The sequence below is a fragment of the Solea senegalensis genome, linkage group LG20, assembly GCF_019176455.1.
Source record: "Solea senegalensis isolate Sse05_10M linkage group LG20, IFAPA_SoseM_1, whole genome shotgun sequence".
NCBI classification, from domain to species: Eukaryota; Metazoa; Chordata; class Actinopteri; order Pleuronectiformes; family Soleidae; genus Solea; species Solea senegalensis.
Window position 1 is genome coordinate 4,399,330 of NC_058039.1, and position 13,892 is coordinate 4,413,221.

The 13,892-nt window shown below is 39.9% G+C and overlaps 1 protein-coding gene across 1 annotated transcript in view; it reads left to right on the forward strand.

Moving 5' to 3' along the window:
* The window catches only part of LOC122786775 (ras/Rap GTPase-activating protein SynGAP-like), a 39,907-nt gene extending 29,303 nt beyond the window's left edge, over nucleotides 1-10,604 (forward strand). The window contains exons 16-21 of the mRNA XM_044053250.1: nucleotides 410-729; nucleotides 859-1,036; nucleotides 1,184-1,345; nucleotides 2,951-3,162; nucleotides 5,487-5,559; nucleotides 8,119-10,604. Coding sequence (XP_043909185.1) covers nucleotides 410-729; nucleotides 859-1,036; nucleotides 1,184-1,345; nucleotides 2,951-3,162; nucleotides 5,487-5,559; nucleotides 8,119-8,145 — 972 coding nt within the window. The 3' untranslated portion in view covers nucleotides 8,146-10,604. The remainder of the gene's footprint in view (nucleotides 1-409; nucleotides 730-858; nucleotides 1,037-1,183; nucleotides 1,346-2,950; nucleotides 3,163-5,486; nucleotides 5,560-8,118) is intronic.
* Nucleotides 10,605-13,892: the final 3,288 nt, after the last annotated feature.

Consider the following 13,892-nt stretch of genomic DNA (forward strand, 5'->3'; position numbering starts at 1 on the left):
TTTTTGTGCTTGGACACATTTAAAATCTAAAATAAAAACACAGGTGTGCTGTAGTTGTGATAAAAGTCAGTTTTACTGTTTTAAAAATTGTTTTCATGGGTTTTGCTAGATGTGTAGGGAGAGTGAGAATCTTCCCCCATCTTTTTTAAAAAGTAGATTTTATGAAACTAAAATCTTTTTTTTGTATTTACCCTTTCTCTCTTGTAAAGTCTCTGCACTGTGTCATATTTTTTTATTATGTAGCATTTTTACAATGGTATTTTAGTTTTATAGTTTGAAAAAAAATGTGGTTTAAAAAGACTCTTGTTGGTCAAACACTACAGTCACTACAGAGACACTTACTGTAATTTGACCACTGGGGGGCACCAAAGTGTGATGTTTTCAAATTCACCATGTTCTCTCCTCTCAGGAGTCTCTGCAGCAGCAGCACATGATGGGAATGGCATCACAAACAGCCACAGGGACGGGCACCCCCGCCTCTTTGGCCACGCCTCCCACCACAGTTCATCCTGTCCGCCACTCATCCATGGCCCCGCCACAGCACTTGAAGTCCCAGCGGTCCATTAACACCCCAGCTACTGCCACCCCGCCGAAGGCTCGCCCACAGAGCAGGAACCTCCTCCTCAACTCTTCTGACACAAATTTCAGTGGCAGTCAGCCAAAACCCCGCCAAACTCAGCAGCTGGCACAACAACAGCAGCAGCAGCAGCATCAACAACAGCAGCAGCATCATCAACAACAGCAGCAGCATCATCAACAGCAGCAGCATCAACATCATCATCAACAACAACAACAACAACAGCAACAGCAACAACAACAACAGTCACAGCAGCAACAACAGGAAACACAGTTGTCGCTGACAGACAGTCCAGCTCCTGGTCTTCCGTACCAGACGAGCTCTGCCAAAGAGAACCAGGCCCCGTCGGCAGCTGCGGAGGAGTCGACGGACACCCCAACGAAAAGCTCCAAGAAGTCTCAGCAGTCACAGCTGCAGCCTCCGCAGCAGCATCTGCTCAAGCCAGTTGTCAGTAAGCAGGTGAGTGTCACTTCAAACATTCTATTTAAAGAGATGCTTCAAAAACTGCTTCAGTTCACACAACATGAGAGGAAAACTAACTGTCACTTCAGTGAGAGGCAGCATCATTAAATTCACGACTGACCTCGTTTTGTGTGGTTGTTCCAGGGTTCTCAGTCGACTTTGAACACCCCGGCCCTCAATGAGCGGGCAGTCGCCTGGATGTCCAACATGCCACATCTCTCTGCTGACATCGAGAGCCTGCGGCCGGACCGTGAGGGTCAGCTGAAGGAGTACTCCAAGAGCATGGATGAGTCACGATTAGAGAGGGTCAGTACACTCACTCGCTTCCCATGTTCAAGGGTGTGTTTCTGCACATTATGCCACTATTCAAAGAAACAACACAGCAGATTCACAGGAAAAAAGGGATTTTTAAACATAAATCCTCTTGAAGGCTCTTGAGAAAGTGTTATCTGCCTCGCTAAAAGTACTTTTTTGTCAATATCATAATACAAAGACTTGTTTGCTGAAAGTAAACATCTAATCTATTGGTTGAAAATGCAAAGGCAAATGATCAGTAACCTGAACAAAAGATTCTCGACCTAATGTTGGTTTTGTGCTTTTACACCTCCAAAGATCTTTTATTCTTATTTGGTAAATGAAAAATAAAATTGGATGATTCAGAACCCCAAAAAAGAAAAATAGACTTGGCCCTGACTAAGCCTCTATTCTAAAAACAGCTATAGAACCTTTCATTGTACAAACACCGTATCACAGAGCACCCTGTATGCCTCATTTACAGTATTTATTGTCTGTATTTTCTCTGTCACTAATTAGTATTTTCATTGCAAACCAGCTCAACACAAGACAGGAAAACATGACGTGTAAACACTGCTCACATTAGACGAAATGTCCCACAATGGCAGGTGACGTGTGAACATCCCATCATGAGCGGGCACAAAGGTCCAGCGTGTAATATTGAGAAGGGTTTATTGGCAGAAATTCAAAGTATGTTATTCTTAGAATAAGCCTTTTATAGGCACTTAAAGGCAAGGGCTGCCATCCTGTGCTGCAAGTATTCTACCATAGCCGGAACTGACAGATGAACGAGGAGGTGCGTTTTTTGCATTTTAACGTGGAAGCTTACTATGCAAATGCGAAAGAATGGCTCTACCCTCAGAAATACAACACACATAAAGGAGGAGGAGGAGGAAACAACACAGAGAGAGAGAGAGAGTAGAAAAGTGATGATTTGTCATGATGAATAACTCCCACACCTTTGTCTGTATTAGAAGCAGAGGTCTGCTGTTTGTGGAGCTTATTACAAAGATGTGGTTGCACACATTTGGCCATACCATCAGTTCCACTGCAGCTTTGCCTACACATGCTGCTTCACCCTTCTGTCACCATTCTGTCATGGCCGACAGGATTTGGCACACGTACTTCTCATTACCACAACACCTAGACCAGGGGTGTCCGAACTTTTTGTTTAACAAGGGCCACACATTTTATAATGTTTTTTTAAACAGTAAAACAAATGCACTGTCCAGTCAGATATCATAATAACATGATAGGAGGTGAATGCGTGTATCTGTCTGTCATCGCTGGGCTGCAAACCCGGGACTCTGGTGCTGAGGTAATGAATATGTAATGTTGATGTCCCAGTCCATCCCTGGCCATTAATAACATATTATAAAACTGAAGCTGCAGGCTTTGGACAGGCCTGTCCAATACCCCCAGATATTTAAAGTGAAAGTTATCTTGGAAAAAGGGGCAAAAAGAAGCACTCACTCATTGATCTTTTTTTTTGACAATTCTACAGCCTTAAAATCAAAATAAACCCTCATAAGTCCTAAGAGGGTTAATGTTCAAAATCTTGCACCATCTGTGTTGATCACAAATAACCTGAGCTCACTTTTTTTTCCCATCTTTCAGGTGAGGGAATACGAAGAAGAGATCCACTCGCTGAAGGAGCGCCTGAAGATGTCTCACCGCAAGCTTGAAGAGTACGAGCAGAGACTGCAGTCGCAGGAGCAGCAGACGAGCAAGATCCTGCAGCAGTACCAGTGCCGCCTGGACGACAGCGAGCGCCGCCTCAAACAGCAGCAAGTAGAGAAGGACTCGCAAATCAAAGGCATCATCAACAGGTGACGGGGGGGTTCAGGCTGAACCACAACGAGGAAGAATTACTTATGAAATGCATCCCATTTATATACAGCTGCATTAACTGTTTTGGACACGACTGCTGCTACTCATGTGACCAGGTCAGGCAGTGACAGTGAACGATCATTTTAACGTTGTCATCAAGTGCAGGAGGTTATTGACTTCAGTTGATGTTTTGAGGGCCTCAACAAAATCGAGCATTCTTAATTTCAGCACAGCTGCAGGGAAGTGGTGCAACATAAATGTTTAAATTGATGCCCGGCTTGAATAATTCAAATACAAGATTTTATATTTGCTGTAACAGAGCTCAGACAAAAAGGATAGGATAGGATTTTTTTTTCTTGTGCACTGTTAAAGATATAGTTTTACAGTTTGGGGCGATACGCTTATTTGCTTTCTTGCTGAGAGCTAAATTAAAAAAATGTTTTAAAAAACCCACTTATATTTGTTCTGAGGGGAAGCGAGGTTAGCATAGCATAAAGAAATAGCTGTGTCCACACTGTAAAACCATAAAATCATGGCATATTATTATTTTTGCATGAGTTGAAACAAAGTACAGTGTGTTAATCACTTCAGCTCAGGTTTTCTCGTTAAAAAAAAAAACACTATATATACATATATGCATATATACATATATATATATATATATACACATATAGATGTTTACATTTTCATTTTGTATTACCCATGTTCATACATTTGTGGGCATCATTACAACGACTACTACTAAAAGTTATAATATTTTATACGACTGTACGCCTGCGTGGCAACTAAATCCGATGTAGCTGAATGTAAAGATAAATCAGGATTCAAGAGCTTTGGCTCTTTATAAACATCATTATTATTATTATTATTATTGTTCTGATTATTATTATTGTTGTTAATCATTACAAAACGTCCAAAGTATTCTTTATCTAATATTAATGTCATGCTATTATTATCTGCAGCACTTGGAAAGTGACACATGAAGGACTTACACGTCAAGTCACGCATGATTTTGATCCACTTGACCGACAGACCAGATGTCAAAAGTAAAATAATTTTGTAATCGCATGGAATTGTACGGAGCCCCAGACATGACATGGGAAAAAAACTAAGTATTCATTCACACCCTGCACAGATGGTTTCTGGACTGTGGGAGGAAACTGGAGAACCCGGAGAAAACACACACACACACACATACAGAAATAGGTATAATGTGCCCACAAAATGAGTTAGATATATCAATACAACATTCTCATGAATTTCCAGGAGAGTTGCACAAGTAAAGCCAGCGAAGAGGGCTGAAGCTTTGGGATGGACAGAGATTATAGTGGGGTTGAGTTTTATTTTAGGTTGGGAATGAGTTACAAAAGATATTCTGAAAAGCAAGGAATCATTATCAAGAGCCAGGTTACTTTACAGGTAGCAACGTAACCCCGCCTCCTCCTCGCTGAATTCATGCATGCTCCCGGAGCAGGGGATACAAATCCTGTCGCCTTGGCACGACATTTGCAATGCTAGGCTTCTGTGTGCATGTTTTACCTATTTTCGTGGAAACAAATTAGTATTTCGTGGCCACAAACTCTTTTTTTTTTACCCATGTCAATGTCTGGGGCGCCGTAGAATTAGGTTATTAGTTGCTTTTTCTTATTTTAATGTTTTCTAAAAGCAAGTGAAAACACAGTAGGCTATAACTACATGACACACAAACAAAGAAGGGACCGTCCGTTTCAGACATGATCTTTTCACCCAGCTCTCAGAAAACGAGCAAATAATCGTATAATTTCCCTAAATGTAAAACAACAACTCCTTTAAATGCAGTTTATTAAAATGTCACGATATTCAATTTGTTAAAAGTATGATGAAGACAGGGGAATCAAAAGCAGCCTGCTTTGGATCATGACTTCACATGAAAATGAAATGTTTATTGAGCATCTACCACCCAGTCAAATGAATAGTGCTCATTACATTTTTAAAGGTTTAAAAGTGGAATATTGCAGATCTCCTCTCAGCTGGCAGAAAACCCTTCATTAACTTATACTTAAATACTTTTCTTTCCTCTAAATGGCAGATGGGTGCACACTTTACTTTCCTGCACACACACTCACACGTTTGTACAAGCTGGCAGCTCAGTTTCAACTCTCTGAACCGTTGTGAAGGCAGCGCAGATTCAGCGTCAGGATGCTCTGACGATAGCCGAGTGAATCCAGAAACAGATCCAGACCTTAATATCATCGTATGGCCACATAAACCTACAGAAGACCACCGGCTTCATTATTCTATTTTTCTCAACCGGTTTGTTTGTCTCTATTTTCCCTGTTGTCAGACTCATGGCTGTGGAAGATGAGCTGAGAGGGGGTGCCATTCCTGATATTAAGCCTCGAATCCTCACAGACCAGGTTTGTGCCTGTGTCTACTTTTGACCTCATCTCTATTCGCTAAACCAGTCTTGTCCTAAAAGCGTTTGCATCATTCTTACATCATATCCAGAGCATTATCCAGAGTCAGTGCAGAGGAAAGGTTTGCAGCTTTCATGCAGCTCCACTCTCCATCTTCTCAAAAGCACATTTATGTCACATCAGACATCAGTCTCACTATTTTACCTCATACATCTGGAAAAAAGAACAAAACGCCGATGCTGATGTGAGAATTCAAGGGCTGGATGGGCTTTATGTGCAGAGGTTATTCTGTGATGTTTCTGTAGAGGAATAATAATAATAATAAATGTGCAGCACTCAGTACCAAGTAAGAGTATTTAAGTTAAAGAATACTTTTAATACCAAAGTGTACATTCATCATTAGAAAGACCTTGACTGTGAGTCACCAGCAACATCACAGTAATTCTGCAGCGCTCAGCTTTATAAATGCACAGCGTGGGCTGGAGTGTGACGCAGGTGAGAAGTGTGTGTGTGTGTGTGTGTGTGTCATGTTTGCGCTGAAATGACTCAAAAGAAACTTTGCTATCCTTGTGATTCTCTGTCACGTTCTTGGCAGCACTTGGCGTTAAGGTCACATAGACAAAAATTGCTTTTTGAAGAATGGGGATTTTCCATCGGGTCTGTCAAGAAAGAAAGAGCTGTGTGGATCAAACACTGCAAACTAACACAATAATGAGTTAAGGGAAAGTCTTATGTTATAATATTGGCAAAACAAGATTAGTTTGCAAATCTTTCTCTCTGTCGTAAAAGTCCCAACCGTGAGAGACACTCACTCGTGATTTTGAATACAGCGTTCATTTGTGCTCACTTCAAAGTGTCGGGATATGTTTTTCCTTTAGAGCTGAAGAGTCCTTTTCATTACCTGTGAGTTAGCTTAGCACAAAGACTGGAAAATTATGACTGCGGGGCTTATTGACATTGGATTTCAGTCGGAAATGGCAGCGACGTCCCCTCTGGGTTGACCACGCTCCAGTTGAGGCGTCTCCAGTTACTGTTAGCAATAGCAGTCGGTGACGACGCTTCACGTGGTCATTTTTCCGCAAAAAAAAAAAACAGCATAGCAACATCTCAAAAAATATTGATAAAAAAATTGGATAAAAATTGAGCAGGACTATATGGTCTTTGCACACGGATGCTTTGCAAAGACCTGTATGGGACAAATGTGCGAACAATTTGGATGTGAATTATGACGCACGCCGGTGAGCGCTCTTGCCTTTGCAGCGAGAAGACCCGGAGGTTCGAGACCCGGTCGGAACAAGGGCCTTCTGCATGGAGTTTGCATGTTCTCCCCGTGTGTGCTTGGGTTTTCTCTGCTGCTGCTGCTGCTGCTGCTGCTGCAGAGAGCAGCTCAGCGTGAACATCGATGAAAACTATTTTGAAGCTTGATCTACACACATCCCACTGAAGCTCCATGGCAACCCCTCTACACACGTCTTGTAATTGTTTTATAGCTTTTTCTTGTTTTGGGAAACAGACGAAATGAAGCGATCTAGCGCCGTGTTAAATGTTTGGAGTGTACGTCATCACCAACAGCACGAAACTGGACACATATTCCAGCCCTTTAAACACGTTTGCACAAGCGCTCTTTGCATTACAGTAGTTATGTTATCAGAGTTGCGTCAAAGCCAACGTGTGGTTATTATTTCACTTGCACTATTGCAGGAAGCCGGAGAATCAGCATCTCAGTCACCAGAGAGGAAAAGGAGAGGAATTTTTTTGGACATTGAGACAAAGACTCAAACAAATGTTATTTTAAATGTTTTATACTGTTCACATTTCAAATTTAACAAAATCTAGTGTTCATGTACAACTACAGTGGGTGTTTTTCTTTAAAAGTAAAACCTTTTGTTTTTCTTAATTTTAAATTGCTAAAACAGTAACATTGTAAATAACTGTCAGGTATTGAAGTTACTCTGCTTAAGTTACTTAAAAATGGGCAAAAGCACTTTTATGGTTAGAATAAGCAAAGAAAAAAAGTCTTCCAGACAGCCATTGAGGCTTAAGTGTTAAAGGGCTAGAAATACTTAGTCCGGTGTGCAAAGGCCTTTAATGTGAAACAAATAAGACAGAAGTATAAGTAGTTGAGTGTTTATGTTGGTGTGTGAGGTCGCTGTGATTTTCTGAGCAGGAAATCTGATTTTAGCCGGTGTCTCTTCCTTCAACCCGCAAATTCCATCTTCCGACTACAACTGGAACGCACTATTATGTGCTGGACTATAATTAGCCATGAGCAGTGACTTCCTGCTGGTTGCCTGGTAATAAACTCTCAGCCAAGAAAAAAAAAAAATCACAGTCCACCCGCCCCACACACCCACTCCCCTTTAAAATTCAATTTCAGAGCGAGAGAGGCTAACTGTTTCCATCCTGTTTCCAGCGTTTGTGCTAAGCTAATTGCATACCGGCTTTTTCTCCCACAGACACATGAGTGGCACCGTACCTCCTCTTTAGCTCCCAGCTAAAAAAAAAAAAAAATCAACTGTAACTTTCTTGTTTTTGTTTTTGTTTTTTTTTTCCAACCAGGGCTATGGGGGCCACCCAGGATCCTGACTGCGATTTCCAAAGTGACCAGAGTTCGTGATGGTCATGTGACTCAGATCCCCAACAACAACAACAACAACAACAAAAACAAACAAAACAAAAAGACCCCACAAAGACGAGGCTCTGCAGTGGATCCAGCAGGACACCAGGAGGCTTCATCTCACTACATCCTTAAAAAAAACTTTTGCACATATTCAGACTTTGCCTGTACCAGAACACGACAATCAGTTTAGCGTGCAGACCGATGTGTGAGGTGAATGTTCCGCACAAGTTTGACTGAAATATAAGCCAATGCCACAATTACGGCAATATCGACCCCAGTTTTCTTTTCTTTTTGTTTCTTGATTTGATCAAATGGGGTCCGAATACACGTGTGAGCATAAATCTTTGATTCTTTTTTCCCTGCTACACGCAGGCAGCACACTCGCCTCTAACTGTAGTGGCTGCACACAGAATGTAGACCAGGCTTTGACAAGCACAATATCTCCCTTCACGGTGTGACGAGCGGCACGTTTTTAAACGACCGCACGTCTCTACGAACCCTCAGATGCAAAGACCGACTGTATATGATACGATTCGATTGAGATAAACGCTGCAAACACATCCTCCCCCCCCACCGTCGCTGAGGTGCTCGTCGTGACTTTCAAACGTCTTTCGCATTCTTTACACAACAGCCATCCTACCTGAATAGATGCCAAAACGACTCCTACAATCAACGTGTAACTGCTTTAAATACAATCTAAATCCTCTCGTAGGCCACAGTGTCAAACCAGGTCCGCAAAATTCTGTAATCCTTTCACTTTGTAGACGAAATGTTACCGAAAAAGCTACTATTTTTTTATGAATAATGAAATCTGAGATGAAATTGTTCGCCTTTTAATAATAATAATAATAATAATAATAATGATAATAGTGATGATCACAAATGCAAAATGCTTCATAAACAATATAATCAAGGAGAATAATGTGAAAACGTTCATAGTTTTTATCTATTTTAAGTGATTGAAAAGCGTCATTGGAAATGTGATGTGTATTTGAATATCCATCAATCCACAGGGTTTTTACTATTAATTATCTTGATTCATGGATCAATAGTCACAGAACGTTGCTTTAAAACCAGAATGAACTAACAAAGCCTCAAAAAAAAAAAAAAACATAAATTCAACCTGAAAAAGTGATCAAATCCAAACCCTTTGCCTCTTAAACTCTCCACATTTGGCTTTTCCGTTCTTCACATTTGTGTTATTTTTTTACAGCACCGGTTTATGGAAGTGCTCTATAGTTATAGCATCTTAATATTGATGGTTCTAAACACGGCGCGCGACTGGAGAACACATTATAATCAAAGTAGTGACTTACTCTCATCTGTTGTGTTAGTTTCTCGGTGTGCAACAGCTCTGCATGTGCTTCTTTTCAAACCGCGAGGACGACTTCAGTCCGCCGCCACATATTCTTGTGTACAAAAATAATTTGACGTGGCTTTCTTATCGGAAAGGCATCTGCCGTTTCTTTTCTCTTTGTTTTTTTAAATCCAACTTGCTGACTCTTCCGTTTCTTTTCTCAGAAGAGGGCGGCACACACACACACACATATATATATATATACTCAGCCTTTTGCATTATACAACATGACCGGAATCAGACGAACAAAGAAAAGAGACGAGACGGTGAAAACAGTAAAGAGTTTCCTCACAGGGACATGTAGTATATGTGCATATAGGACTTGACTGCCTTACAGTCTGTGCCACAAGGCCCTGAAATAACAATGCCGACACAAACTTGTAAACTTTGTATATTAAACGTCCCCTTTTTTTGTAGTCAGGTGATGAATTAATAAGCAGTGTGTTGGTTAACTCTGTATGTTCGTCATGACCATTTATATAAGGAAATTCCATGGTTGATATCATTTATCTTAACCTCCTGCCTTTAAGACGACGTTTTCTTTCACGATAGATATAAATGATACAGGATTAATTCTATGTTTATGTTACCAGAAGTGTATAAAATAGCTCACTGTATATCTATTCTTCTATGTAAAGTGTATTCAAATCAAGGGTAGGCCTTTTGGGCATGTTTGAAGTGCGTGTGCTAAACACCGATTCTTATATATATATACATATACATATATATATTCTAATCTCTTAATGCTGCAATCCAGAGACTACAGTGCCAGGATGTGACTGCGTTCATGGAGTGAGAGTTTGAATCATTTCCCACACTTCTGTTCTAGATGAAATTACACCCAGACGAATTCTTTAAACATCTCGCATGTGTTGTGAAGCCAAAACAGCAATGGTGCTTTTAAACAATACTGGATTGCAGTTTTAAGTTTGAAATCTTCTTTTTGAAATAACATGTCCTTTATTTATTTTCCGGCCTGCATTGCAATACAGTATTTTGAGATGTTACGAAAGCACTACTGTTTTCTTTTTATGAGAAACTGCAATCCATAAAGTGAGAAAAATGTTGTTGTTTCTTTTTTAAAGACTTTAATGAAAAAAAAAAAATCTATGTTAAATATGTTATACTCATATATAATTGAAAGTTCTCTGTATTAGCTGCAGTGGTACAGTGTGCTACCTCTGAAACCGTGCCCTCATCTTCTCCGTATTCTTTACCCCCCCACCCCACAACCTGAGAGGATACTTTGTTTTGCTTGGTTATTTAAAAAGAACAGTTGTTCATAAGCACATGCACAGTTTGGGGTTTCATTTTTTTTTGCCTGCTTTGTTCCTTTTATCACGAGGCCATTTCTGAAATTTGTCCCGTTTACGATCGCATTTAAGTGCCGTTACCATTGACTTCACAGGACGAGATCAACTCTCAGGTGTTTGACGGAACACAGAAGTCTTATGTAATATCATTCATGCCAAATGCACAATAGTTTTGACACAATCTTTGGCAAGTGAGCATCAAAACTAACAACACACTTTTAAAAAGTAGTATTTTGGAATGGAGGATTTGTGCTGGAAGGAACCTGTTCTGCTTTTATTTTGGCGATTCCCTCGTACAATTAAAACTTATATTTTTATCATTTGCATTAAAAACAAAGCAAACCAAGACTTTTTCATTTTCTTGGTTGATATGACAAATATGCGATCAATAAAAACTTAAATATTAAAGTCACTGTAGAGGAAAATGCGTTATGTTTACAGAACCGTGACAGTTTAGAGGATGTATGAACATTTATTTAACCAGAGAGAAGAAGAAGAACTGCAGCTAAAGCAGGAAATATTTAAATAAAATGTGAGATCTTGTATATTTTGAAAAAAAAAAAAGAAAAGATAATTGACATCGACATATTTACGTTTATAAAAATGGATGTATAGCATTTTGGAATTAAAGTATTTTTCTTGGCAGCTATTATTCTGCACAATTGATCTACTGTGTGACAAATATATGGATGATGGCGGTTCTGACTTGAATCTGGCATACTGGATGTACAACCATTATTTACTTGACATTTCTTTTGAAATAAGCCATGCCCCATGGATAAGCCATACCCTCCCGTCCCCTGGTGTTGTACGGTGGATGTTTAATGTTGGTTGTTTTATTTACAATAGTAGTTATTGTAGGTATGATTGCGCTTGTAATGATTATTATTATTATTATTAGTGTACTTGATCGGTATGATTTGTTTTGTTTTGAACAAAGGGAATGTATTCATTTTTCAGGTGATTTTTCCGAGTGATTTCAATAAATTAATTAATCCCTCACTGGAGATTCTTCATTTCAAGGAGCCACATGAGCAAGTTTAGCTGAAATGGTTGAAATTGAAAGTTGGCCATTTTGAATTTCGCCGGCCATTTTGGCCATTTGCACCCAACGTAAATGAGCCTACGTTTGTCGTACCGACATTAAAAACACTAGACATATTAAAGGGTAAAAGTCATCGAAAGGTTTTGCGGATTCAAAAGGGGCGTGGCCACGACAACCATCGGCGTTTGGGCGAGTTTCGACCAGTCTCCATGAAACAGGAAGTGCCCTATAACGAATTTTAGCATAGTTTTTGCTGATTTGCACCCCTACGTAACTCGTCTGAGTGCGTTTGTCGTACCGACACAAAAAAACGCACTTGTATTTGTACAAGACACATCAAAGGCGAAAAGTGGTCAAAAGGTTTTGCTGATTTTAAAAGGCGTGGCCACGGCAACCATCGGCGTTTTGGCGACATCATCATTTGTCAACATCATTACTCGAAACACACAACAGACAGACCCTGAACACATATACGCTATCAATACTATTCCATGGCTTATAATTGTATGCATATAACCTGTGTACATTTCATTTAGAAAATGTTATTATAGTTTATGTTTTATATACAGTATGTCTTGGAAAATTGTAGATGTAGCATTCTATTAAGCTCCACTTAATTTAGCTCTAGAGTTTTGATTTAATCTCCAAAAATGGCTTCGATAAAGCCATTTAACACCAGCCGTGCTCAGCTCACAGCAGAGTGTTTAGGAGCTGAAGGACCAGATATTTCTCTGAGGAGCTGCTTAACATTATGAACAGAGCCATATTAGTGGAAATGAAGTTGGGTGAGGTTCCATTTCGCTTTGCAAAGTCTTATTTGGTGCCTTCTTGTGACTCTAAATCCCTGTCTGTAAGTAGGTTTGCAGTTTTAATATAAACTATGCAGTAAGGGACGAGCAGTAACAGCCTCCCGAGTAAAACTAAAGAGGCCACACTTCAGCTGGTCAGTGCAGACTTTAATCAGTGTGCTTAAAGGCATTCAAATATGCACTCAAGTGAAATGTGATATTTAATATCAGATTTACTGAGAGCTGAAGAGGTGGGAGAACACTTTTCTGTGTCCCTGGCAGGTGCACTTCAGGCACATGTCTGCCGTAGCCTCAATCCAGCATCCCAGCTCAGGGTAGACCTCTCCTGAGACACATCTGTGGCTCTCGCGGCAGCTGTAATATCAAATATTAATATCTGCAGTGATAGTTAAGCTCTGTGCTGTATTTCGACAGCAAGTTCTGTTCATTTTAACACCTTCTGCTGCTGCACGAGACCACGTCTCCTCCTCCTATACAGAATTCAGAGAATCGAGTCAGAATCCACCGTCACTGTTCTACTTCGGTCAACTGTCAGTGTCAATCGCACGCCGTCGTCCTCTTACATCACAGGTCCTTTTTTCGTAAAGATGAGTCTATTTTCACAGCTCACACACTCCTTAGGTCACTACTCCACGTGCTTTTAATGTATTTCTGCCTGTGCTTAAGTGTTTAACTGCACCAGTACCCACCAGAATCTCTTCAGATACTGAGTGTGACAGTGTGGGATCAGTTTAGACGCCGCCATCACTTTGGAAAAATTAAACATCACCACCATCTTGTGGTGAAAAGGAAGAACAGACTCTTGATGCTACGCTTATCTGTCAATGTTGGTGGTAAAACTATAGGCAACCATGCAGTGTGTATCACTTTTCAACTCAAAATCTGATATTTGGAGTATGCCGTTTACATACACTGCACATTTATGTGAGCAATATAAAATATGTTGATGAATAATTATATAGGCGAGCATTTTTATGACATAATATAATATGTTATACACAACTAGTAGAGTCTAACACAGCAAAGTTTAAATATTTGTCACCTTGTCCTAAATTATACACACACACATACAATTTACATCAATAAAAATGAAAATAAATAAAAATACAGAGCGTAAAATTACAAAAAATACTGACATTGGGCCTATATTAAACTGTGTAAATAAATTCTAAGTATCAGGCAAAACAGC